The sequence below is a fragment of the Lissotriton vulgaris genome, chromosome 3_2, assembly GCF_964263255.1.
Source record: "Lissotriton vulgaris chromosome 3_2, aLisVul1.2, whole genome shotgun sequence".
NCBI lineage: Eukaryota > Metazoa > Chordata > Amphibia > Caudata > Salamandridae > Lissotriton > Lissotriton vulgaris.
In genome coordinates this window covers 60,792,643-60,817,478 of record NC_141690.1, presented here as the reverse complement: position 1 = coordinate 60,817,478, position 24,836 = coordinate 60,792,643, and the positions used below count along the sequence as shown (strand labels likewise).

Here is a 24,836-nt window from a genome sequence, read left to right as displayed (position 1 = left end):
CAGAGGGCAGCATGGGTTTACTGAGGAGCTAGTATAGTGTCTCATTGCACAAATGGTTGTAATTTGTGATATTTATATGTTTCCCTAGTCTTCATTGCTTCATTTTGCTCACGAGAAAGTGTCACTCATGCTCCTTCAAATGTCACTCTTAATAACATTGAAATTCTGAAAATGTCACACATGGCAATCTGAGACCTTCGCAACTATGGTTTCAATAAAAATCAATGGTCAAATAGATCATACAGATTATTTTTATCAAAATCTCCCATTTTCTTCTAAAATGTTAGCAATAGCATACATGTATAAAAGATCAATTTTTATGTGAAATTAAGAAAATTATATTTTAGGTAATTTATATGTAAGCTTTAAGCTAAAGGTCTCACTTGTTTTAGAACATTTTAGTTAACTGTTTATGCATTAAGTACTGTTTACTAGACAAACATCTTTAAATGGTTTGGTTAATTGACTTATCTTAATAAAAGTTAGCTAGTGCAGAAAAAAACGTTATTCTACTAACCGGATTTAGTAAAATGAATTTATAACTAGCGAACCTTAGTTTACCCAACAGATATTTTGTGTTTTGTTTAATCGTTTAGGAGACTAACGTTTTTGCGGGCGGAACCTTGAGAACATAGGAACGTAAGAAGCTGGGTGATGTTCCCGGTCGGAGCGGCCAGTGTTAGATTTGCAGTTGCCTGGTAACCGGTAATGAGAGCACTGCAAGCACGTACTGCGGCAGAATAAACACAAAGGGGCCTTACGCCCCACCACCACAGAAGAGAAGATGTTGGACCAGGACACGGAGCTTTCGGTGGCCATTGCACAGATTGTGCAAAGGCTGCAGGGTACTGGCCTCTGCAACCGACTGGAGAGACAGGCACAGGTAAGCCCAGATGACAAAACCAGTAGGGTGGCAATGCTGACAGCGCCAGCCATGTCAATAAAAAGAGGACTTCTACGCACGGTTGCATGTACGTCGCGAAGTTGGCGGCCATCTTGGGAGGGAAAATGTTGTAGCTAATGTCAATGAAATCACAGCTGTTCATTCTTCCTTTAGGCCACTTGTTTTGTTTGTACGCGGTGATGTATTTGGTTTCCCAAAATAATATGGTGTCTGTAGGTATATAGTAGTCGTACAATAAAAATGGATCACACTACGAAGAATTTCGCTGACCAGCTTATTTTTTAAACTATAAATTGCTTGGTTGTGCATTGCGAAGTTACAGTTCTCATGTTGTTTATTAAGTAACAGCGCTTTGAAAAATGTGGAAAGTGCTCATTTTCAAATTTATGGCACCACATGGATCTAGTAGGGCATCCACATTTTCCCGCAGCTTTGCCAACAAACCCCGCCCTTCTCCACAGCCCCCTTTGAACTTGACTTAGGTGGTGGGAAGAATCTCCGTTGATATGAATTATTCAATGGAAGCTAGATGCCGCGCTTTGTGTGCAAAATGGCCCTTCTCGAGGGCCTGATGTTTAACTGGCGTATCAGCCATGGTTTCAGATTGCCAAGTGACATTTTCATAATTTCAGTGTTATTATTAGAGACATTTCAACGAGTAAACGTGACACTTTCTGTGAAGTAAAATGAAACAATGAAAACTAGGGAAACATAAATATCACAAATTAGAACCATTCGCGCAACAAGAAACTCCATATTAGCATTAGCAACTTAACTAGCCTATGAGATACCTGGCACTATGGCACCTACTCTTTGCCAGGCGAGTCCCTGGCAACTGGTGGGCTGAGGCTGCAATGGCTGAGGTGTGAGTAGATCTTTCATGTTCATTGTCTATATTTTAATAACAAACATAACTACATGTCTGTGAACGCAAACAAGGAGAGTGGAGCTCTAAGCACTGCATCGTTTTGCTTAAAAAGCGCCAAACAACCGGCATACAATTTCACTGCACCAGCCAATCATACCAAAACCCAGGGATTTAAGTGGGCCGGGTCTCACTGGGTCTGCACACTGACAGTTTTTTAAAGGGGGCCTCAAACGGGTCTCTATCGGGCTCTGTTCTGTGCCCTGGCAAAGGCGGTCGGTTTTTTCCCGGACTGTAGTGACAACAGGCACTGGTCCAAACCAGTTCTGTGCAGTCCTGGAGCACTTTGTTGACACAACTCCTTTCCTTTGACAGTGTGGGCCAGGGATATCAGACGCACCACAGGAGTTGGAGCCAGCATTGTGAAAGGCAGGCACAGCCCTATTCAGGTCCCAGGTGCAACTCCTCCCACCCATCTACATGAAGGTAGCTCTATTCAACCCTGGGCTGACTCACCCTGTCTCCTGGAATCCCCCAGCCCCTGTCACTCAAACTCCAGACACGGAATACACAACCTAACAGAGGCAAGCTTAGACAGTATGAAAAGAAAATACCTACTTTCTAAAAGTGGTATTTTCAAATACAGAATGTTAAAACCACCCTCACTGAAAGATGTATTTTATCATTCTGAGTTCAGACATACTAAACTCGAATTTCTACCTTTTTCCCTGAGTCAGTTAGGATTATAAGGTGTGCTGGTTCCCTGAGTCAGTTAGGATTATAAGGTGTTATAATCAAACTGCCCATTCTGGCCTATGGGGAACAGGTAGCCTCGCAATAGTGAAAAACGAAAATGACTGTAATTCACTATCAGGACACACCACACACATCAGGGCATGTCCTACCTTTTACCTACAATGCACCCTGCCCTTGGGCTTACCATAGGGTTGACTAATATGCAAAAAAGGGAAGGTTTAGGGACTGGCAAGTGGGTGCACTTGCCCAGTCAACATGGCAGTACCACAATGTACACAGGCTCTGCAATGGCAGACCTGAGACACACTTTACAGGCTGCTTCTGTGGGTGGCACAACCAGTGCTGCAAGCCCACCAGCAAAAGACACACAATTGATGGATGGAACGCAGAACAAATTTAAACATTCACCCCCAGTCAAGAGATCTGGGTTAAATCCATCATTCTTTTGCTCACTATGCCACTCCAGCTTAGACCTGGTTTCCAGCGTCCTACTTGCTCCACAGCCGGGACCCGTGTGCTTGGAGTGTTTCATACTCGGTTATCTTTACCAGATAATTATTTACCCCTGTTGAAGGGCCTTGAATTCTGCTGTTTAGTGGACCCTGTCTCAAGTGGCGGTGTCCTCTCTAAAGTATTGCTTTCGGCCTATAGTGGACTCCATCACTGATTGGATCTGTCTTCATCTGTGAACTTCCTTTCTAAACAAAGTTTACAAACTGGTGATCGATCCATCGGCAGAATCGGAAGACTAGGGTGCCCAGGGGGAACCTTAGCGCAGCAGCAGAAGGACAACAGAAGCTCTACCCGTAACGCCGCCACCGCCAGGAGTCATTGGACGCCAGAAGCAGTGCCTCCGCCCCAGGACTACAACTCCCGGCTGCCTCAGCGGCGGCGCGCTCTACCTACGCCGCATCAGCGCCAGGAGGCGCATTTAACGAGCACAGCGCCCCGCTTTGCAGGACGCGCTGGGCGAAGCCCGGGCCAAGGGCCCGTTTTAGCCCGTTCTAGGCCGGTCAAGGACAGGACGGGCCACCCCACTAAGGTCAGTGGGAGGCTGCGTTGTTTTCTTTATCTGTATTGCTTGGTATTGTTGCGGCCAGATAAACTAATTGAGTCTTCCTCTGCCGTACTATGTCTACCTCACCTACTATGGGTGGAAATATTGGGAAACCTACAGGCAGATCACTAATGGGTACCTTGGATAATTTTTTAGTAAGAGTATCTACAGCTTTAGCCCGGGGCATTGAGTTGACAGAAAAGAGACTGTCCCTGGACATTGCCTTTGATAAGAGATCTTCAATGGGTAGTTTTGCTAAAGTGCGGACCCCAGACCCCCGACAATCTAACACCTATGACTTAACAGTATCCTCGGGGGAGGGAGAGAAAGGTCACATACCATCCAATCCTGAAGAGCTTGTATTATGCCAGACAGCCTGTCCCTCTTTTTCAATGGTCACGAGACCTGAGACTAACTCTTGTATTACTGCAGGGGCAGTGTATTCGCCCAATATCAAGACCCAGTCAGCTAGCAGTAATGTCAAAGCGGGCGGCCCACATCCGTCATTGGGAATGACAGCCAAAAGGAAGCGTACTGGGGCCCAAGTACAAACGTCTGGGAGTAGAGCAAAAATATGGAAGGAAACTTTGCAAATGAGGCTTTAATTAAAGAGGATTGCAAAAAACACAGTTGATGGACAGAATGCAGAACAATTTCTTACATTCACCCCAGTACAAAGATCTGGGCCTTAATCCATCGTTTTTTTGCCCTCCACACCACCCTAGGTCAGATACTGGCTATATGCAAATCAGCCTTGACCCTGTGCCTCATGGGAACAGTCCAGCGCGAACTACCAAGCCATGTCTTTCCTAGACCGGAATCGAGCATCCGAGGACCGGTTTCTGGCTATCAGCCTTTTTCAGCCTGGATAGCTTGACTCCAGTGATGTGGAGAGCCGGGGACTCACGTCTGAGCATACCCAGCCCACTCGGGGTGAACATTGCAAAAAACACAGTTGATGGACAGAATGCAGAACAATGTCTTACATTCACCCCAGTACAAAGATCTGGGCCTAAATCCATCGTTTTTTTGCACTCCACACCACCCTAGGTCAGACACTGGCTATATGCAAATCAGCCTTGACCCTGTGCCTCATGGGAACAGTCCAGCCCAAACTACCAAGCCATGTCTTTCCTAGACCGGAATCAAGCATCCAAGGACCGGTTTCTGGCTATCAGCCTTCTTCAGCCTGGATAGCTTGACTCCAGTGATGTGGAGAGCCTGGGACTCACGTCTGAGCATACCCAGCCCACTCGAGGTGAAAATTGCAAAAAACACAGTTGATGGACAGAATGCAGAACAATGTCTTACATTCACCCCAGTACAAAGATCTGGTCCTAAATCCATCGTTTTTTTGCACTCCACACACCCCTAGGTCAGACACTTTACTTAAAGAGGGCTCGATACCAGCAGCTTCCCATAAGCCTCCAACTATCGCTACGACACAACTAGCTGCGGATGGGGACACGCTAGTATCATGCGAAAGGGATGAAATACAAACTCAGATGGGCCCTTCGTTTTGGTAAAATTAGAGGGTATTGTTAAGAGAGCCTGCATCCCATTGTGTGATGGATTGGACTCCATCGAATCCAGACTTGTGTGTCTTGAACTTTCAATTGCAACAGTACAGTCGAGGGGGGTGAGTCTTGTTATCGGGATGAACAGTAATCAGTCCAGTGCCCCAGGTTTAAGTGCAATAGCTACTGATCCTAAAGCACCCTGTAAAATAAGTGATAATGTTGGGTTATCTAAATCTTTGGAACTCAGTTCTGTATCTATCCCACTTAATCAGATAGTGGCAGAACAACCAGTAGAAAGGGATAGGATACAGTTATCAGTGCCCACATTATAGGTGGCCCCCCAACTGTAGAACTCCCTCCAGAATCAGCTCCTTATGTGGTAGTTTTGGTAGGGGTCCCCCCTCTGCATGAGGGGAAAAGTGAAACGTATGTGGAGCGAAAGAATAAGTGTATTTTCTGGCTTAACAATAATCGTACATTACCGTCCCATATGAATGCAGAAATCCTCTTTGCTAGAAGAGTTGGGTGGGTGGGAAAACAGCCCAAGTCCCCCATAGGGGATTGCATAATCATTAACTTTAGGGATAGAAATGCTGTTAAATACATTTGTAATTGGCCATCAGCATCGCCAATTTTATCACTACCACTGTCTTACTTTTATGCACCAGTGTATTCCATGAACATGAGAAAACTCCCAAACAGGGAGCGAATGGAATGGAGAGCCCCAGGGAACATAATGTTATCTAATAGATTTGATGTCCTATAGGGGCTGGAGGACTGCGATTGACATCAAATCTACGACTGTGGGAGCATAGGTCGACCGGGTGTGAATAATGAATTAGTACCTATAAAACGAAGGTCCAAAAACAGAAGTGCTCCTTCGGCTCCCTGGTATACGGAGGAACTTAAAAAACATAAACAGCTGTGTAGAAATAGGGAGAGGCACTGGAGGAAAAATTATGATGAGGAAAGTAAAGATGAGTACAAGAAGCTGTTAACACAGTACAAACTATTGATCCTGGAAACCAAAAAGAAATATTATAAGGAGCAAATTGAGAAATGTAGTAACTCCAATAAAAAGCTCTTTGATATAACCAAACAGCTGGCAGGAGCTACTCCTGATTTACATCCCCCAGCCTCACAAAAGTTTTGTGATTCAATAGCCTCCTATTTCTTTACTAAAGTAAATGACATCTTCACGTCATTCACGTCATCTGAACATCTAAAAAGTAACGATTTAAGGAGGCCAAAGACCGATAAAACATTCTCGCAATTTGCGGCAATTTCGGATAGTCAAACCCAGGAAATTATCAAATCCATTAAATCCGGCTCGGCACTGGACCCATGCCCATTGAACACCATACGCCCTTTAATGGATATCCTGATCCCGGCCATAACTCACATCTGTAACCGAATGTTCTGTACTGGAACTTTTCCCATCCCTCTAAAGAAAACTTTACTAAAGCCACTCTTGAAAAAAGAGGGCCTAGACAAAGCAGAGCAAAAAAATTATAGGCCCATTGCTAACCTCCCATTCCTAGCCAAAGTGGCAGAAAAAGCCATGAATACTCAACTTGCGGAGTTCATCGAGCAAAATCAGCTGCTCGATGAAACGCAATTCGGATTCCGTAAGTTTCATGGTACAGAGACAGCCCTCATTAAGGCAGCGGATGATATTCGTCTGATTCGAGATCAGGGGGGTTCAGCACTTTTGGTTCTTCTAGACCTGTCGGCCGCCTTCGACACGGTCGATCATAAGATCTTGGTCGATCGTGTCGAGGGGATGGGCGTTAGTGGCCTGGCCAAGAAACTGCTGGCATCGTTCCTGGCGGACAGATCTCAGGCGGTCGCCTTGGGACAATTCGAGTCAACGGAGTTGTCCCTCCCATGTGGGGTACCCCAAGGTTCATCCCTGAGTCCGACACTCTTTAATATCTATGTGTCGGACCTCGCAAACACCATCAAAGCGCATGGGATGAACCTTACCTCATATGCTGACGACACCCAGTTGATCCTGACGGTCAGGGATGATGGGGAAGCAGTGGCAGAAAGCTTTAAGGCAGGACTGCTGGCTATCGGACGATGGATGTCCGGAAGCCGCCTAAAGCTGAACTCTGAAAAAACAGAGGTGGTAGTGTTTGGTCGCCTTAGTCCTAGCTGGTCCCCGGCATGGTGGCCTCCATCTTTTGGAGCCGTGCCTAAACCAACTGCGAATGTGAGAAACCTAGGTGTCACCTTCGACGATAACTTGAATTTTATGACCCATGCCAACCAGACGACCTCGGCAGCTTTTTATAAACTACGCCTGGTAAGAAAGATCCTACCATTTCTCCCTGATTCTGTGGGTAGAACCCTGATAAGTGCCCTTGTATTGTCGGCACTAGACTATTGTAATGGCTTGTTTGCCAACGCTCAAATTAGAGTTATTAAAAAAATGCAACTTGTACAGAACGCGGCGGCCAGGTTACTCTCAGGTGTTCCGAGATTTAAGCCAATAACGAACACTCTGAGAGATCTTCACTGGCTGCCTGTAAAAAACCGAATAAAATTTAAAACCTTGTGCATTGTATATAAAACACTACACCAACAGGCCCCACAATTTCTGAGAGATCATCTTATCCCATATCAGCCTTCTCGGCCACTTCGGTCCGCAAAGATGAACGATCTGGTAGTACCACGCACTAGATTGGTTAACTGGGGAGACAGACGCTTCTTGGTGGCTGCCCCGAAATTGTGGAACACACTCCCGCAAACTATAAGATCCAGCCCTAATTTGTTTATATTCAGGAAGCAGCTGAAAACATGGCTGTTTAACCTCTAGAGTCCAGAAGCCAAAGTTAGGAGAGCCTGCAGTTTACAGCGCCGAGACGCCTCCGGGCATTTGTTCGCGCTATACTAAATATTAAAATAAAATAAATAATAAAATAAATAACAGTCTGGTGCATGATAGAGTGCGATTTAGGTCAACTGGAACCGGCCTATATGAAAGGAGTGTAGCTCCCAAATATCTTGGCAGACCCGAACTTGAATAATCGAGGGCATGTGCACATTTTTGTTAATGCTCCTCGGTTGTAGATATCACTACCAATAACGTACAAGAGTAAAATATTTGACAAATCAGTGTTTAATTTGGAAACTATATAAAAATACATGGTAATAAGGAATTGGTCTGTGTGAGACACGTGGCCTATTTGAGCGAGTTCAAGTGTTATGTTCTGTGTTTTTACTGAAGCGGTGCTCCTCTTACCTGAGCAGCGGCCAGGTGGGGTGATACTATTCCTCCTACAAAATTGAGGTAAGGTGACCAGGAATTCTGTTGAAAACATATGGTGATATTGTGACCAATCTTGTAAAGAATCGTTTGTTGAGTAGATCAGACTAAGCATCGAACATGTGGCAAAAACAACTGATAATTGCCTCTTCACGTTTCTACTTTGTTTCTCATCTGTGTGTATATATGTTTTCTTTTTCACCAACAATAGTGGAGAAGATTGAACAAATTTGAGAAAAATATACAGGTGATATTTTTCCTTTTTCTTTATACAGTAGCCAACAACATCTAGGTCCTGAAGAAAGCAGTGACATATCTAGTCACATTTGCTGAAACAATTCGACCCTACTGAATAACAGATATTATGTTAAATCTGTTTGCTTTTTCACATTTTAATATTGGGAGTTTTGAGGGAATTTAATAAAATGTTTGTATCCACTCAATAACTACCTAATTTTAACACCACACTATTTTCCCACACATTTATTTTGGCACTGTAATTCAATTACCCACAGTAAAACAATTCAGCAGTCCTACCAGCATAACTTTTGAAATTTTCTAAAGTTAATCTATCACCACTACACTGATAGATATACTGCACTTTCTCCTGGGTAAGGAGAGCCCAAATGATGTAGGGCGGAATCAGGCGGGAACTGATGGGCACTTTTTTCCAAGAAAGGGAATTTGTGTACAGGATGACACATAGTCACGTTACTTTAACCATCACACAACATTTCTTTTTTGTTGCTTTCAAAGTAGATTCATAGTCTCTCTTTAGACTCCCGGATACTATTTCTAGTTATATTATGCAAGGGGCTTACCTGGTAGTAGCAGCCTTAGAAGCAGGAATTGAGGCTTTACCAAGTGATGTATTGCCCCTGATAGCGGGTGACTTTAATACGACTCTCGAGCCACTAAGACATGAGGATTCGAACTTAACAGAAGAGGAAGACTCTAGGTGGGGGTCCCGAAACTTGAGATAGAACCCTCAAATAGATGGACAGAGGCCGCAATGCAATTGAAAGGGTTATGTCTTGGTAACCAGCTATGGGCAGCTAACGGCCGAACAACCTTGGATAGAAATGGAGCTAGAACTTATGATAATGGCCTAAGGTCTAGTCGAATAGATTACCTACTTGTCCATCTACAAATGTGGCACTGTCTTGTGGATATGGAGGTAAAATTCCGCATTGAGAGTGACCATAATCCCTTGACCTCAGAATTTAGGTTGGGACTAGTGGGAGGGGGAGTAGTAACCCAGGGCGCACAGGGCATAGAAATCGCCCTGACGAATGATGAACGCCACCGTAAGTGGTGTAATGTCACCAAGAATACAGATGCCTTGACCGCTATTAGGAGCGAGGCCGACTGGGCACTGAAAATCATGGAGGTAGGTACACTAAATGGGGTTATGAATCCCTCCCTTCTGGATACCCACAATAAACTATTCGGTAAGCTCAGGAAACATTTCTGTAAATCAGACCCAGCTAGGCATAAGGAAATAAGGAAACCAGAGAGCTGGTATAATGCAGCCTGTAGGCAGTCACGTGGCGAGTTGAGTCTTGCATTAAAAGCAAGGGATCCTACTAAAGTAAGAGCGGCATGTGGTAACTACAGGAAAACTCAGGCCTCTGCAAAAAAGGCATGGGAAGAGGGTAAATGGAGGGAACTTAAGGATGCGTGTGCAGCTAAAGACTCAAAATCCTTCTGGGATATTTCTAATTGGGATAGGGGTGGATGCCCGGATTGTCCGCAGAATAATGTTGCCAAAGATTCGTGGGTTAACTATTTTGGGCCTCAATAGGCATGTAGTAGCAGTGATGATAGAGAAAGAATTCCCCCATTCATTTTCTATAAAGATGATGTTTTCAGTCTTGGAGATGTAGACAGGGCATTAGACTCAGTAACTGAGGGACGAGTCCTGGAGATGGACTGTGTTTCAGCCGACGTGTTTTTAAATGATAGGGACTGTTGGCGGAAATACATTTTCTATTTAGTAAATGCTATAGCCCGAGGGATGGATGTCCCCCACTCCTGGAAGGGAGCAGAAATTGTGCCTGTGTATAAGAAAGGGGACAAGGCCCAAGCAGGCAATTATAGGCCTATCAGTCTTATAGACTCTATACAGAAGATTATGGGCCGTCTCGTCTTGGGAAAAATTCAGGTCTGGATGGAGGACAATAACATCCTAAGCATACTCCAGGCCGGTTTCCGCCCCAAGACGAGCACTATTGACCAGGTATTTCGGTTTGTTATCCTGTATTGGAGGGCAGTGGTCTTGGGAAAAGGGACACTGTATGCAGTGTTCGTGGACTTAAGGGCGGCCTTTGATTTGGTGCCACAATGAAAATTGTGGCAAGTCCTGGAAAGATTGGGGAAGGCTCCGGAGTTGCTGACTCTGGTTGTGCGTCTGCATGAAGAGAACTTCGCCCGAGTCCGGTGGGGGCTAAGAGGATAGGTGACGGAAACCTTCCCGGTTGAGCGGGGAGTGCGGCAGGGATGTGTCATGGCACCTACCCTGTTCTCACTCTTCGTGAACCGGGTGGCAGACTACCTCTCCATGGAACCAACTGATGCCCCTGTGATGGCGGGAAATCGCGTCCCAATCCTGATGTTTGCGGACAACACTTTGATAGTTTCGAAGACACCGAGTGGCCTTAGGCGGGCACTCTTTCGGTTTGGAGAATTTTGTCGTTTGCAGGGACTAGAAATAAACACAGCAAAAACAAAGTTTATGGCCCTTAATGACCGTAAACCCTCCAAGACCTTTAAACCATACAGAGGAAGTATGGTTATGGACAATTGCCCACTAGAGCAGGTTGATGCATTTACTTACTTGGGGGTGACCCTGCAGAGGGATATGCGCTGGAATAGCCAACTTGATTTGGCTGTATTAAAGTACCAGCAGCATCAAGGTCTCCTCCTGAAAAAGTTTAAGAATTCAATAACGAAACCTATAAATCCACTTCTGGAGATATATGGTACAAAAGTATTAAGCTCGGTCCTCTATGGTTCAGAATTATGGGGATTCGAGAAGTTAACACGCCTGTCATTGGCAGAAAATGAGTTCTCAAGAAAAGCCATAGGTGTCCCACAAAGTACCGCATTAGTACCATTGATGTGGGATCTTGGGAGGAAAGTAGTTAAAGACCCAGCTACCCTGCGTCCACTACTGTATTGGCGCAGAATATGGACCACAGAAGAACTTTACCATTACGCCCAGGGTCTAAAAGATATTATTGAAAAAAATACCTTCCAAAAAAAAACTTGGCTGAAGGAAATTAAATCCCTGTTAGTAAATTTGGGAATGATAGAACTGTGGGATGACCCTGCAAATGCAGTATTCCCCTCTAAGAAGCTTTTGAAAGCTAGATATTGGGAGATGACTATTACAACTACATTTGCAAAAGGTATGTCCTCCCACCTTACAGGTAGATTCCTTGAATTCAAAGCTCGACCAATGGTGGAACCATATTGGGATGCTATAGAGAATCCGATTGATCGGAAGCTTTATTTTCAATTTAGAATAGGCACTCTTCCGATAAATGTGTTCACAGGAAAATGGGCAGGAAGTTCTGGTGATGATAAATGCTCGTAGTGCAGGTACCAGCAAGAATCAGAATGCCATGTCTTATTTTTTTGTCCCCGCTATGCAGCACCTCGGAAAAAGTGGGTGAAACCTATATGCCGATTAATTATATATAGAGAGGCATTAAGAATCTTAGCTACAGATCCAAGTCCCCCTTATTGCTATAGCTGTAGCCAAGTTCCTGAAATGGGCTTGGGCTATTCGATCGAAGCAGTAGTTTTTATAGGAAATGATGCTTTTTGTCTATTGACCGTGACTAGCTTAAACCGAATCAACTATAGAATAACAATGAAGAGATTGCTTGATTTAAAAAAAATTTTAATTATAGGATTTGTTTATGTAGTGATCATACTCGGCAGTGTCTTAAGGAAGTTTAATTACATTTTTAATATATTTATATAAATGTACTTTGGTACTTATCTTACTGTTTTATCTGTACATACTCAGGGCCAGATGTAGGAGCCATTTCTGACCGGTATTAGGGTTTTCAAATGTAGGGGCATGTTATTTTAAGAATCGGTAATTTTACCGATTCGGTAAATATACCGATTCTGTAAAATACCGAATCGGTATATTGACCGAATCGGTAAATCCATATGTAGGTGACACTCCTAAGAGTGCCACAGGCCCTTAAGAGTCGGTATTTTACCACACAATCCTATTGTGTGGTAAAATACCGAATTCAGGTGTGCATGCACATCTGTGCATGCACACCTGTGCAATGTGACACACCGACATGCCCTTAGGGCATGTCTGTGTGCCACATGACACACATGCCTGTATTTGGGGTGCTAGAGGGTGTCAAAGTGACACCACCTGCACCCTTGCTGGAATCGGTATTTACCGAATCGGTAAATACTGATTTGGTAATGCTCATTGATACCTATGGGCTTCAATGCCCATAGGAATCAACGGGCATTACCGAATCGGTATTTACAGAATCAGTAAATACCGAATCTTAACGATTCGGTATTTTACCACTTCTTAAATACCGAATCGGTAAAATTCGGTATTTAAGAAGTGGTAAAATAAAATTACCTACATCTAGGCCTCAATGTTTTATGAAATGCTTTTAAGACTTAACTGTCGAATAAAGTTATGATTGATTGACCTGGCCATATGCAAATCAGTCTTCACCCTGTGCCTCATGGGAACAATCCAGACCGAACTGCCAAGCCAAAAAGCATTGTCAGCATTCCGTCCATCATTTGTTTGCTGTAACACTTTTTCGCCTAAGGACCACTGCCTGCTCTTAAAAATTGAAACTGAAATGTTTCATACATTTTTTTTAATGCATCCTGTTTTCGTTTTGGGAAAATGGGCTGCATTTAAAAAAACGAAAAAACTTTTATTGAAAAAGCAGTTTGAGACATTGTGGTCTGCTGACCCTAGCAGGCTACCATACCTGTGAGTACCGACCATGTCCAGTGGATTGCAAAATGTGACATGCCTCATGAAAATTAACGAGGCAAGTCCTTTGCGACCTATGTTGGAATCGCAAACAGTGTCTCAGACACTGTTGTACATCAGGGTTTCTGACTCGCAATTTGTGAGTCTCAAAAAAATGCTAATTGCGAAATGCAAACACTGAGGGCTGTACATCTGGCCCCAAATCCCAAGTTGTGAGACAAGAAGCTTCCCCTACAATACTAGTCTGCATCAAAAGCAAAGCTGAACCTCGCTATATGGTAGTAGTTATTGCAACTTATGGTTATGCATGGGATGATGTTTGCCTTTGCATAATGGTGGTAATTCCTGGGAATTTGTGAGAATCTATGACATGATAAATTTGTTTTTAGATGGAGATTAATTTTTTCTTAGCTTTATTGACTGTTCCCTCTGTTTTTTATTGAATCGCATTTCTTCCAACTAAGGCGTACTCCCACATCTTATTAATCCAAACTGTGCAGCGTTGTTACAATTAAGATACCCTGCATAGCTATTGTGTGAACTAACCAAAAAGTTTTGAACCAGAGCACTGATTTCCAATTTCTTCAAAACCCTCACAGTGCGTGGCTATCAGGGCCGGACTGGCCCCCATGGTGGGCCGCCATGGTGCTGGCCGATTTTGGGCTCTAGGGGCCGTTTTTGTTACAGGGCCATTTTTGCAGAATAGCTGCAAAATCGGCCTACGTAACAAAATCAAAAGCAGCAATTGATGGACAGAATATTGCACAATGGCAAAACATTCACCCCCAGTCACAGATCTGGGTTTAATCCATCGTTATTTTGCTCACCACACCACCCCAGTTCAGACATGGCCATATGCAAATCAGTCTTGACCCTGTGCCTCATGAGAACAGTCCAGCCCGAACTGCCAAGTCATGTCTTCCCTGGACCGGAATCAAGCATCCTAGGACCGGTTTCTGGCTATCAGCTGTCATCAGCTAGGATAGCTTGATTCCAGTGGCATGGAGAGCACGGGACTCACGTCTGAGCATACCCATCCCACTCAGGGTGACAAATGCAAATACAACAAATGATGGACGGAATGTTGCACAATGGCAAAACATTCACCCCCAGTCACAGATATGGGTTTAATCCATCGTTATTTTGCTCACCACACCACCCCAGTTCAGACATGGCCATATGCAAATCAGTCTTGACCCTGTGCCTCATGGGAACAGTCCAGCCCGAACTGCCAAGTCATGTCTTCCCTGGACCGGAATCAAGCATCCTAGGACTGGTTTCTGGCTATCGTCTATGCTTAGACATGAGTCCCGTGCTCTCCACACCACTGGAGTCAAGCTATCCTGGCTGATGACGGCTGATAGCCAGAAACCGGTCCTAGGATGTTTGATTCTGGTCCAGGGAAGACATGGCTTGGCAGTTCGGCCTGGACTTTTCCCATGAGGCACAGGGTCAAGGCTGATTTGCATATGGCCATGTCTGAACTGGGGTGGTGTGGAGTGCAAATTAACGATGGATTTAGGCCCAGATCTCTGTACTGGGGTGAATGTATGACATTGTTCTGCATTCTGTCCATCAACTGTTGTTTTTGCATTTGTCACCCGAGTGGGACGGGTATGCTCAGACGTGAGTCCTGTGCTCTCCACACCACTGGAGTCAAGCTATCCTGGCTGATGACGGCTGATAGCCAGAAACCGGTCCTAGGATGCTTGATTCCGATCCAGGGAAGACATGGCTTGGCAGTTCGGCCTGGACTGTTCCCATGAGGCACAGGGTCAAGGCTGATTTGCATATGGCCATATCTGAACTGGGGTGGTGTGGAGTGCAAAAAAACTATGGATTTAGGCCCAGATCTCTGTACTGGGGTGAACGTATGACATTGTTCTGCATTCTGTCCATCAACTGTTGTTTTTACATTTGTCACCCCGAGTGGGACGGTTGTGCTCAGACGTGAGTCCCGTGCTTTCCACACCACTGGCTATTCTGGCCAATGACGGCTGATAGCCAGAAACCGGTCCTAGGATGCTTGATTCTGGTCCAGGGAAGACATGGCTTGGCAGTTCGGCCTGGTCTGTTCCCCTGAGGCACAGGGTCAGGGCTGATTTGCATATGGCCATGTCTGAACTGGGGAGGTGTGGAGTGCAAAAAAAGATGGATCTAGGCCCAGATCGGCCGAAATCGCCCCTGGCAAACAGCTCGGCCTCTCCCAGGGGGGGTCGGCCGAGCTCTTTCCTAGGGCCAGTTTTAGTTCCCAGTCCGGCCCTGGTGGCTATATCAACCTTCTTTCTGTAAGCCATAATTGTACACCTGAAGAGTCTTTCACTACTCTTTTAGAGTCTAGCATCCCGATTATTTCTGCCAGATTTAGCTAAATATTAAAATCTTCTTGTCCACGTTGCAGGAACTGTACCTATTGCACCAGGACACTCTTTTTGTGGTATTTGCATGCTGTATAAAATAAAAAATCAGTCCATGACATGCCGGAACTTCTCGAGATACTGCCGTTATCGAATGGATTTTTTGTTGAAAATTGGAAACCCTCATTAAAAAAAAAAATGCATGATTAATTCATGTATCACAACAATTCATTTGTTTTCTTTATTATGTCTGCTTTACTTCAAGTAAAAAGCATGCAGTGACATGTCCCGTTACAGATATGTGGAATCCACATGTTTACCCTGGACACCTTGATAAGAAGCTTGGAATTCTAAGCAGATAAACCAATAATACAACAATGTGGCCGCCTCGGCGCCTCCAATCCTTATTTGGAATACAGATCTCTTTACAAAGAGGTGCGTTTGCTATTATTCTGTTTTTAAACAATATTCAACGTTTAGTTTAGAGAAAGACGTTAAGAAGACTCAATTACCATTAAAAAAGATGTTAAGAAGTTTCCATTAAAATTACACCGAAGACAAGTTGTAACTTCAGCCTACCCAAGTATCTTTCCGTGACTACGGTTTTTTGGGCAGGGCAAAAAAACGATTGCAGTGTTTTCTTTCGCACTAAAAACAAAAGTAATAAATAAACGTTTTTAAAAATCGAAGGTACAACTTTTAAAAGGCAGCATGGGACGAAACAGTACAAAATGTATTTTTAGGATTAGCACATTCACTATTTGAGCAGTTATGTAAATTCTCGCGACATTCCAGACTGAAAACTGGCCAGGAATGGCTTAGTACTGCCAAACCAGGAATGGGCCAAGGCATAGGAGTGGGCCCATCCGCTGAAGGAATGCCTAGCCTGCAGCATCTCATTTGAAAGGCACCTTTCATCAGTGGGGAAAGGGCCTGATACCACTTTAAAGGCATTAATTTAGACGGACCGACGACTACCTTTGAGTTCCTTGCATCAAGAGCAAGATATCATCTAAAATAGGTAATTGGACTTAGGCCCTATGCAATGACCTTCAGATAACAAAGTTGAACCCAAGCGCTACCTGCTTGACTTTTTATTCTTTCAAGTTTGAAGCATTGGGTTCTATGAAATGAATATTAAAATTGCCTATTTATCATGTACCCACAGATAATTCAATGTGCCTTCCCCAATCCTACTATATTGAACGAGATGAGGTGCACATAGAGATGCAGTGTCAGTTTTTTTTAACACTAAATCACAAACTGTTTTTCAAAACTATGTAAACGTCGACTAGGCTTAATGGGGAAGACAATGCTCTTAGTTAAATACATTGAAGAAGGATGGGCTTCTTTCCTTAAAGGGCACAACAGGACTCATGTGAGTCCATACTTACATTTGGTTACTTCAAAACGTACACAACTGGCAGTAGACTCCACATAAATTGTGGATAGCCAAATTTAAGATTGGGTTTTTTTTTTATGGAATGCCCCATGAATTATGGTCATGTCATAATTTGACCCGGTGCTAGAAGGAGGTCTGGAAGATGCTGGAGAGAAGTCTGGAATACATTAGCTTCAGTGACTACCAATGTATTGCACCCACCATCCAAATAGGACCATCTCCATGGCACATCAGATTTGGCAACCCCCCCTCCCCCCCCCCTCTCGTCACACTGGCAGAGCCAAATAGCTACGGCATTGCCCACAGCCACTGTTTGTATGCTTTAATATTGGAAAGCCCCTGTGGTGTCATCTTATCCGTAGTGGTCCTCTAAATGTATATGTTTTGCCTCACATGAACATATACGTTATTGGTCGCAACATCAGGGACCTGTGTTTACCAGGATCTAGGCCCTTTAATTGGAATATGCGAGGTCATGAAGTCATGGAAACTGGTTGGTTTAGTGCACTCCTCCCCTTACCTTTTCTCTGTTACGGCGAGATTCTCCTATCCTAACTCATACCTGCTTTGGACGCAGTGCATACCCAATTTCCCCCATGCCCCTTCAGTATCTTCTCCCCTGTTGTTTTAATAATACTTATTCAGACATGTGACAACAGATGTTTCCTAAATGCCATCCAGAGGCAGACTTAGAAATGTATTCCTTTGACCCTTTCTCTTTTTGATGGGGCTTCTTCTCATTCTTTTCTTTAACATGGAAAGTGCAAATGTTGCTTATGATTATGATGTTTGAGTTCTGTCATCTCTGCCATTATAGTTTATAATGTTTAAAAAACGAATATCGAACTGTTTAAAAAAGAGAGAATTATGTCTCAGCTTGTCTTCATCGGGAGCTGAACATATACACATACACACACACACAACCCCCCACCTTCATTCCGCTCCACATATACATATACTTATTACCCAGATAGTTATAGTTAGGAATGCTTTTGGGTTTCCTAATCTGTTTCAGGGTGATCTGTAAAGCAGGACCCGAGAAGAAAGTTGGGTCTCAAAAGCAAATTCCCCCATGCGTTTTCCATAGACTTCTTTAGGCAGAGCTACAGCAAAAAGTGCTGAACGGAATAAAGCACACCACATTTGGCAGGTAGCTAGATGTTGGTCCATGGATTGTGCCGTTTGCAATTTGATGTAAATCCGTGCAGTAATTTTGGGGAATTTAATGTTACAAAATATTTGTATATATGGATGGTTGGGTCCTTGAGAGGCTCTCGAGAGTCTTACAGGAGCTTCAATTTAAAAATTGTGCATTCTGATTGGTCCAAGAAGCGTTTTTTCCTTGTACCATCTCACTCTCGTGGGAGCGAGTGCTCTAATTGGCTGCCAGCAACATGAGAAAATATTGCTAGCAGCGAGTAGAGGACTCGGAGACCCAGGGCCTGATTATGATGCCGGTTGTGGATTGGGAACCACCTGACCTTAGTGTGGCAGGTTTGACAGCAGTATTTGGATGCTTGTGCAGTGGGCAGAAAAGGCCCTCAGCACAGGCTTCCATTGAAAAATTGATGTTTTCCAACATACCTGCACTGTGTAGCAGGCACCATTGCGGATGGCCAGGGGGTAGTGCGCCCTGCTAGGGGCTCCCCAATGTCACTTTCCCACAGCCTTTCCATGTCAGAAAGGCCGACATGGAATGGGTGTCCGAAATCGACATCATAATCCTGACAGTGAAGCCACTGTCATTTAAGGATTATGCGGTCTGTCTGACATACTGACTGGCTAATTGAGCCTGTTGGAATCCCCCACAGTTTTCACTCTGATCACCATCATCCTAATACGGAGGTCAGATTGTAAACCTACCATGTCGGACGGAAAGCCTCCGACCGCTGTTCGCAAGCTTTCCGCCCAACATCGTAATCAGGCCCTTAGTCTCCTATCCTGGAAAATATTATAATATAATGGGGCAGGTTAGAGATACCTGACCCCTTGGCCGTTTGGGGGGGGGGGGGGTGGCCCAGAGTGACCCTCCATGGGTCAAAATAAAAATTAATCAGCAGTTTTTGCCACGATCCAGTCGGACTCCCATGGGATCGGGCCATAACAAAAAAAATGGTGGCTGCTGCTTTGTTGAAGTATATGGTGGTTATGAGCATGGTTCCCCTCCCTTAGCCCATTTTGGGCCCAGCTGTCATCAGTGATGTCATTTCAGATGTCATCAGTGATGTTGTAAATTATGTTGTATAACATGTCATGAGTGATGTAATGTGTGAGGTCATAAACAGTTCATGGTGGGAGCGCAAGTAATAGTTATCTTATTTAAGTAAGACTGTTGAATTTCTGTGGTTTATTTTTAGTTCAAAACGTTAATCTTGTCATTGATATATTCACCTAACTATAACAATACCTTAACCTGTGGTTTTTTCATTGAATGTAGCTATAGTGCTTTTTTATGCAAGATAGAACAAACCATTTAACCAAAGCAAGTGTATTTTGAGGTGATGAGGGTGTTTTATTTATTTATTTTCTGATTTTCTCATTTGGACGTTTTGTAAAGGGCAGCCGCATTATCCTTCCGAGAGTATCAGGGTTAGATGATACAAATTGGTAGTGAATGGTGTCTCTTACACATCCACTGTGTTGCACCCAAACAAAAAGTGTCCCATGTAAGGATCATCATGTGAACACAAATGGCTGCTGTTAGGCAAATGCAAGTAGTGAAATTAATGATTGGGCCTGGTCACACTGTGCAATGTTGGAGATAATCAGGTTGTGACAAGTTTACAGATGAAAGGTTGATTTCAAAGAAATATCTGTAGGTCCTTTTTTAACCCCTTATGGTTCTTTTGAGAATTTAAAGACATCAGATGTCTTCCATTGCATGAGACCCAGCATGCTGATGGCGCTCCCTCTTTATTTTTAGGTCCAGCCTAGCAACAGCGTGCATGTGCTGCTCGCCTTGCAAGACTGCTGTAGTAGAGTATGGCTCCGGAAGAGAAGTCGTGCCCACTCTGCTCCCATATTTTTCATTGGCTTGTGTCATTGTCTTTTGTAAATGCTGCCTTCGGATTCATTAATAGGCTCATTAGTCCCTCCTTAGTACGGCTTTTTCTTTATTTGTACCCTCCAATGACGACTGGCCCTTCTACTTCGGTTGCTACACAGGGACCTGTTATTTAGTCTGTAAGCACAATTTACTTTATTGAGTTTCTCTTACTGCAGGCCGGACATGCGCTGCTTCAGCTGAAATCTCTTGTGTTTTTTTAAGCAGCGTGGCCGCCCCCATAACATGGGCGCCTGCTTTCAATCACTTTAACCCAGCATTATCCTGTGTCTGTTTCAACCTCCTCCCCTCCAAGTAAAATGGATTGATAAAGGATTACCGAAAGGCATGTCAATTCCAGGTAGCACATCTGGGGTGTGGAATTTAATAAAATATCTACTTGTCCATGGGGCAGGTTGCTTCATAAATCTACTTGTCCTGGAACAAAATCCACTTGTCCCTTTGGTCCCATGTAGTGTGGCGACGAATTATGGCAGCAATCTCATTATTTTAGAGTTCTAATATAGCCCCTCTGATTATGCCAGGGCTCATACCATAGTAGTGTTTGAATACTTGCAATCCCCCTATGTTGCCACGTTTTCACAGATCTATATACTGGGGCCTGAAGGTAGTGGAAAGCAATAGTTCCAGGGTTAGAATGACCTTTTGAGTCTGTGCAAACCTACTAACTTGCATGTTTTTCAGGGTTTTCAACAACTTTTCTCTAATCTTTTCCCATACTGAGAAATGTTGGAAATCTACTCCTGACAATGGCAGACTTAAACCTTCTTCCAAAGTTGGGAAAAAAAGTGGTTGGAGGGAAAGTAAACTTGCAAACACTGAGCAAATCTACACATGCATATTTGCTTATGCTAAAATGCAGTTCACAAATATTTTATAGGAGTACTACGCCTTGTCCTACTTCTGTAAATTCTTGGGAATTCACGAAAGCCGTATAGCTGCACTTAAAGCAAGGACATATACCATGGGTGCCCTCTTGAGATTTTCTTTAATAATTGGGCCCCTAATTTGGTCTGGTGTTGGCCATGACCTTTTACGTTTATTACAATTCTATTTCTTTCTCTGTATCGGCTGCTTCACTGTAGATTACATCATTCTGCTCTTTTAGAAGGAGCATATCGGCACACAAAGTAGTTTTGTTCAGTGCCATTAACTACTGTGGCGGCAAGTGCTTTTTGAGACCAAAAACTTTTTTTGCTTTTGCCAATGTTTGTTATAATGGCGAGGCCCTGGAAGCTTCCACACCAATAAGGTTTTACAAAAACCATGCCAAAACAAGTCACACATTGACGAAACTAAAAAGCTGCCCACCAATTTAAGACCTACTAGCTTCGCCACTGCTTGTTTATTTTTGATTCACATAATCTTTTTGAAACTGTTACACTGATTTTCCATTATGAATATTTTTGGGAAATACTAGCATGCATCAACACGTTACTAAATGATGCTGCAAAGTATTTGTACCTGAAGTTTTATAGTAGTTGAGCAAAATGTGTTTTTCCAGCTACATTTTTTTATCAACATTTTATTTTGAAAGCAAAGGATCATCAATCTTGTTTCCAAGCTTCTGCAAATATTTCCATCAAATCAGAGAGCATTCTGGGAGCATTATACATAGCATCATATCTTGTCAGTAGTGCAGTTAGAGCTTACAACATTTACTTAGAGCGCTCACCCTAATAATAAAGGCTTTCAATTAATGAACCATAAATATAAGTTTGACCAGCATTAACATGGAAAACAATATTACCTTAAATGCAGACATTGCCCTTCCATGATCCATATTGGGGTACTGCAAACTGGCAGCCAAGGGGTTTGTGCTGTGCAGGAGGTTGGGCCTACTTGTCCCAAGGATAAAAAACACATGAAAACTTGTTGCTCTTGACCCTAAACAATATGTCATGGGTTTGGGGCTATTGTTACATGTCATCTGTACGAAAACCACCTGAAGGGGTGTTTTCAAAAGCCTGTTTTATTAACAACAACACCACCACCATCAATACCACTACCACCACCTCCACTAATACCAACACCAGCACCACCAATATCACCACCACTACCTCCACCACCATTAATACCAATACCACCACCAACACACAACAAAAAATGCCACCACCACCATCACCACCAATACCAATACCATCACCACCAATACCACCATCACCACCAATACTACCACCACTACCACCACCAGCATCAATAGCACCACCAATAGCAACAGATGTGGGAGCACACCGCTGACCTCTCAGGCAAGGTTCGCCCCTGGCATTCTGGGAAATGCAGTCTCTTGTAGCTCGCTCCGATATTTTCGAGTATTTCGCCATGGTTGGCGCAGATAGTGCTGATCTCTGGATACGTGTTTCTGGTTTATTAACCGTCATCGGTAGAGAATACAGTCTTGTATTTTGGGGTTTGCTGAGTAGGCTGCCAAACATTATATCAGGTCCGGTACATCTCACTGTCGCGCTGGTGCTTTATCCACGAGCTCGTCAGCTCAGTGACTCACTGGAGTACTTTAAATAGATAACAGGATGTGGGAGCACACCGCTGACCTCTCAGGCAAGGTTTGCCCCTGGCATTCTGGGAAATGCAGTCTCTTGTAGCTCGCTCCGATATTTTCGAGTATTTCACCATGGTTGGCGCAGATAGTGCTGATCTCTAGACACGTGTTTCTGGTTTATTAACCGTCATCAGTAGAGAATACAGTCTTATATTTTGGGGTTTGCTAAGTAGGCTGCAAAACATTATATCAGGTCCGGTACCTCTCACTGCCGCGTAGGTGCTTCATCCACGAGCTCGTCAGCTCAATGACTCACAGGAGTACTTTAAATAGGCAACAGGATATGGGTGCACACCGCTGACCTCTCAGGCAAGGTTCGCCCCTGGCATTCTGGGAAATGCAGTCTCTTGTAGCTCGCTCCGATATTTTTGAGTATTTCACCATGGTTGGTGCAGATAATGCTGATCTCTAGACACGTGTTTCTGGTTTATTAACCGTCATCAGTAGAGAATACAGTCTTGTATTTTGGGGTTTGCTGAGTAGGCTGCCAAACATTATATCAGGTCCGGTACCTCTGACTGGTGCGCAGGTGCTTCATCCACGAGCTCGTCAGCTCAATGACTCACAGGAGTACTTTAAATAGACAACAGGATGTGGGAGCACACCGCTGACCTCTCAGGCAAGGTTCACCCCTGGCATTCTGGGAAATAGCAGCACCACCAATACCACCACCACCACCAATACCACCACCACCATCAACACCACCACCACCATCAACACCACCACCACCACCACTAATACCACCACCACCAATACCATCACCACCACCAATATCACCACCACCAATACCACCAATACCACAGCCAAAACCACCACCAATGCCACCACCAATATCACCACCACCAATTCCACCACCAATACCACCACCAACACTAATACCACCACCACAAATACCACCAATACCACCACCACCAATACCAATACCACTCCCACCACCACTCCCACTACCAATAACACCAATACCACGACCAATACCACCACCACCACCAATACTACCACCACCACCAATACCACCACCACCAATTCCACCACCACCATCAATACCACCAATACCACAACCACCAATACCACCACTAATACCAACGCCACCACCAATCCAATACTACTACCACCAATATCACCAATGCCACCACACCAAAACCACCACCACAACCAATATCACCACCACCACTAATACCACCACCACCACCGCCAATACCACCATCAATACCACTACCACCACAAATACAACCAATACCTTCACTAATACCACCACCATTTCCACCAACACCATTCCCACCACCATCAATCCCACCACCACCACTAATACCACCACTACCTAAATGTAACTGGATTTATATTATCTACTCCGCGTTGCTACACACATAGAGCTCTTACCTTTCACGGTCATAGGAGCGGACTTCGTTTGGTGGACTTCGGACCTCAGAACTAACTTCTTCTTGCTGGACACCATCCTGGAAGTTATCCTGCACAGACTGATGGAAGAGACGACCAGCTCACCCTAGGGGCCCCATCGCCATCCTCCTCTGGCCCACTCTACCACAGCAGCTCTGCCCCCCTGCTGACCAGGTCGAGACCCACGAAGGCTCTGGAGGGTCCCTGCCGACCTGGTTGGGGTCGCTGAGCGGAGGCATCGTTGATTGACCCAACAGCTCGGAAGAGCGACTACCAGGCAGCCGTGGACCTGGAAACTATCCTACACAGAATTGCACAGAATCGCAGAAAAGACGACTGGCTCATACTAGGGGCCCCTCCGGCCACAAACATCCACACAAGCTGGGGCTTGGCCTGTTCCGGCGGCCGTGCCTCGGGTAGACCTAGGCTTCCTATGCCACAGCAGCTGTGCCCCGCGACCTGGCGGGCCGTTGAGTGGAGACATCGAGGGCGGTCCCGGGAGCTCTGCGGAGCGATTGCCAGGTGCCGAGGACCACAATGAGAGGCGGGAGAGCTCTTCCTCTATTCTCGGGCCAGGCAGCAATGTGCCCCCGGTGACCTGAGACCGGAGATCAGATCAGATCCGAGCGCGGCGGCTGAGCCGCCGGACCGTGGAGGCAGCGGGCCCCGGATGATCTCTCTGTTCG

The 24,836-nt window shown here is 44.6% G+C and overlaps 1 protein-coding gene across 2 annotated transcripts in view; it reads left to right on the top strand.

The window, feature by feature from the left end:
- Window positions 1-666: 666 nt before the first annotated feature.
- Window positions 667-24,836, top strand: part of TBC1D19 (TBC1 domain family member 19) — a 989,099-nt gene continuing 964,929 nt past the window's right edge. For both annotated transcript variants that reach the window (XM_086964506.1, XM_086964505.1), the window contains exon 1: window positions 667-883. In XM_086964506.1, coding sequence (XP_086820632.1) covers window positions 785-883 — 99 coding nt within the window. In that variant the 5' untranslated portion in view covers window positions 667-784. The remainder of the gene's footprint in view (window positions 884-24,836) is intronic.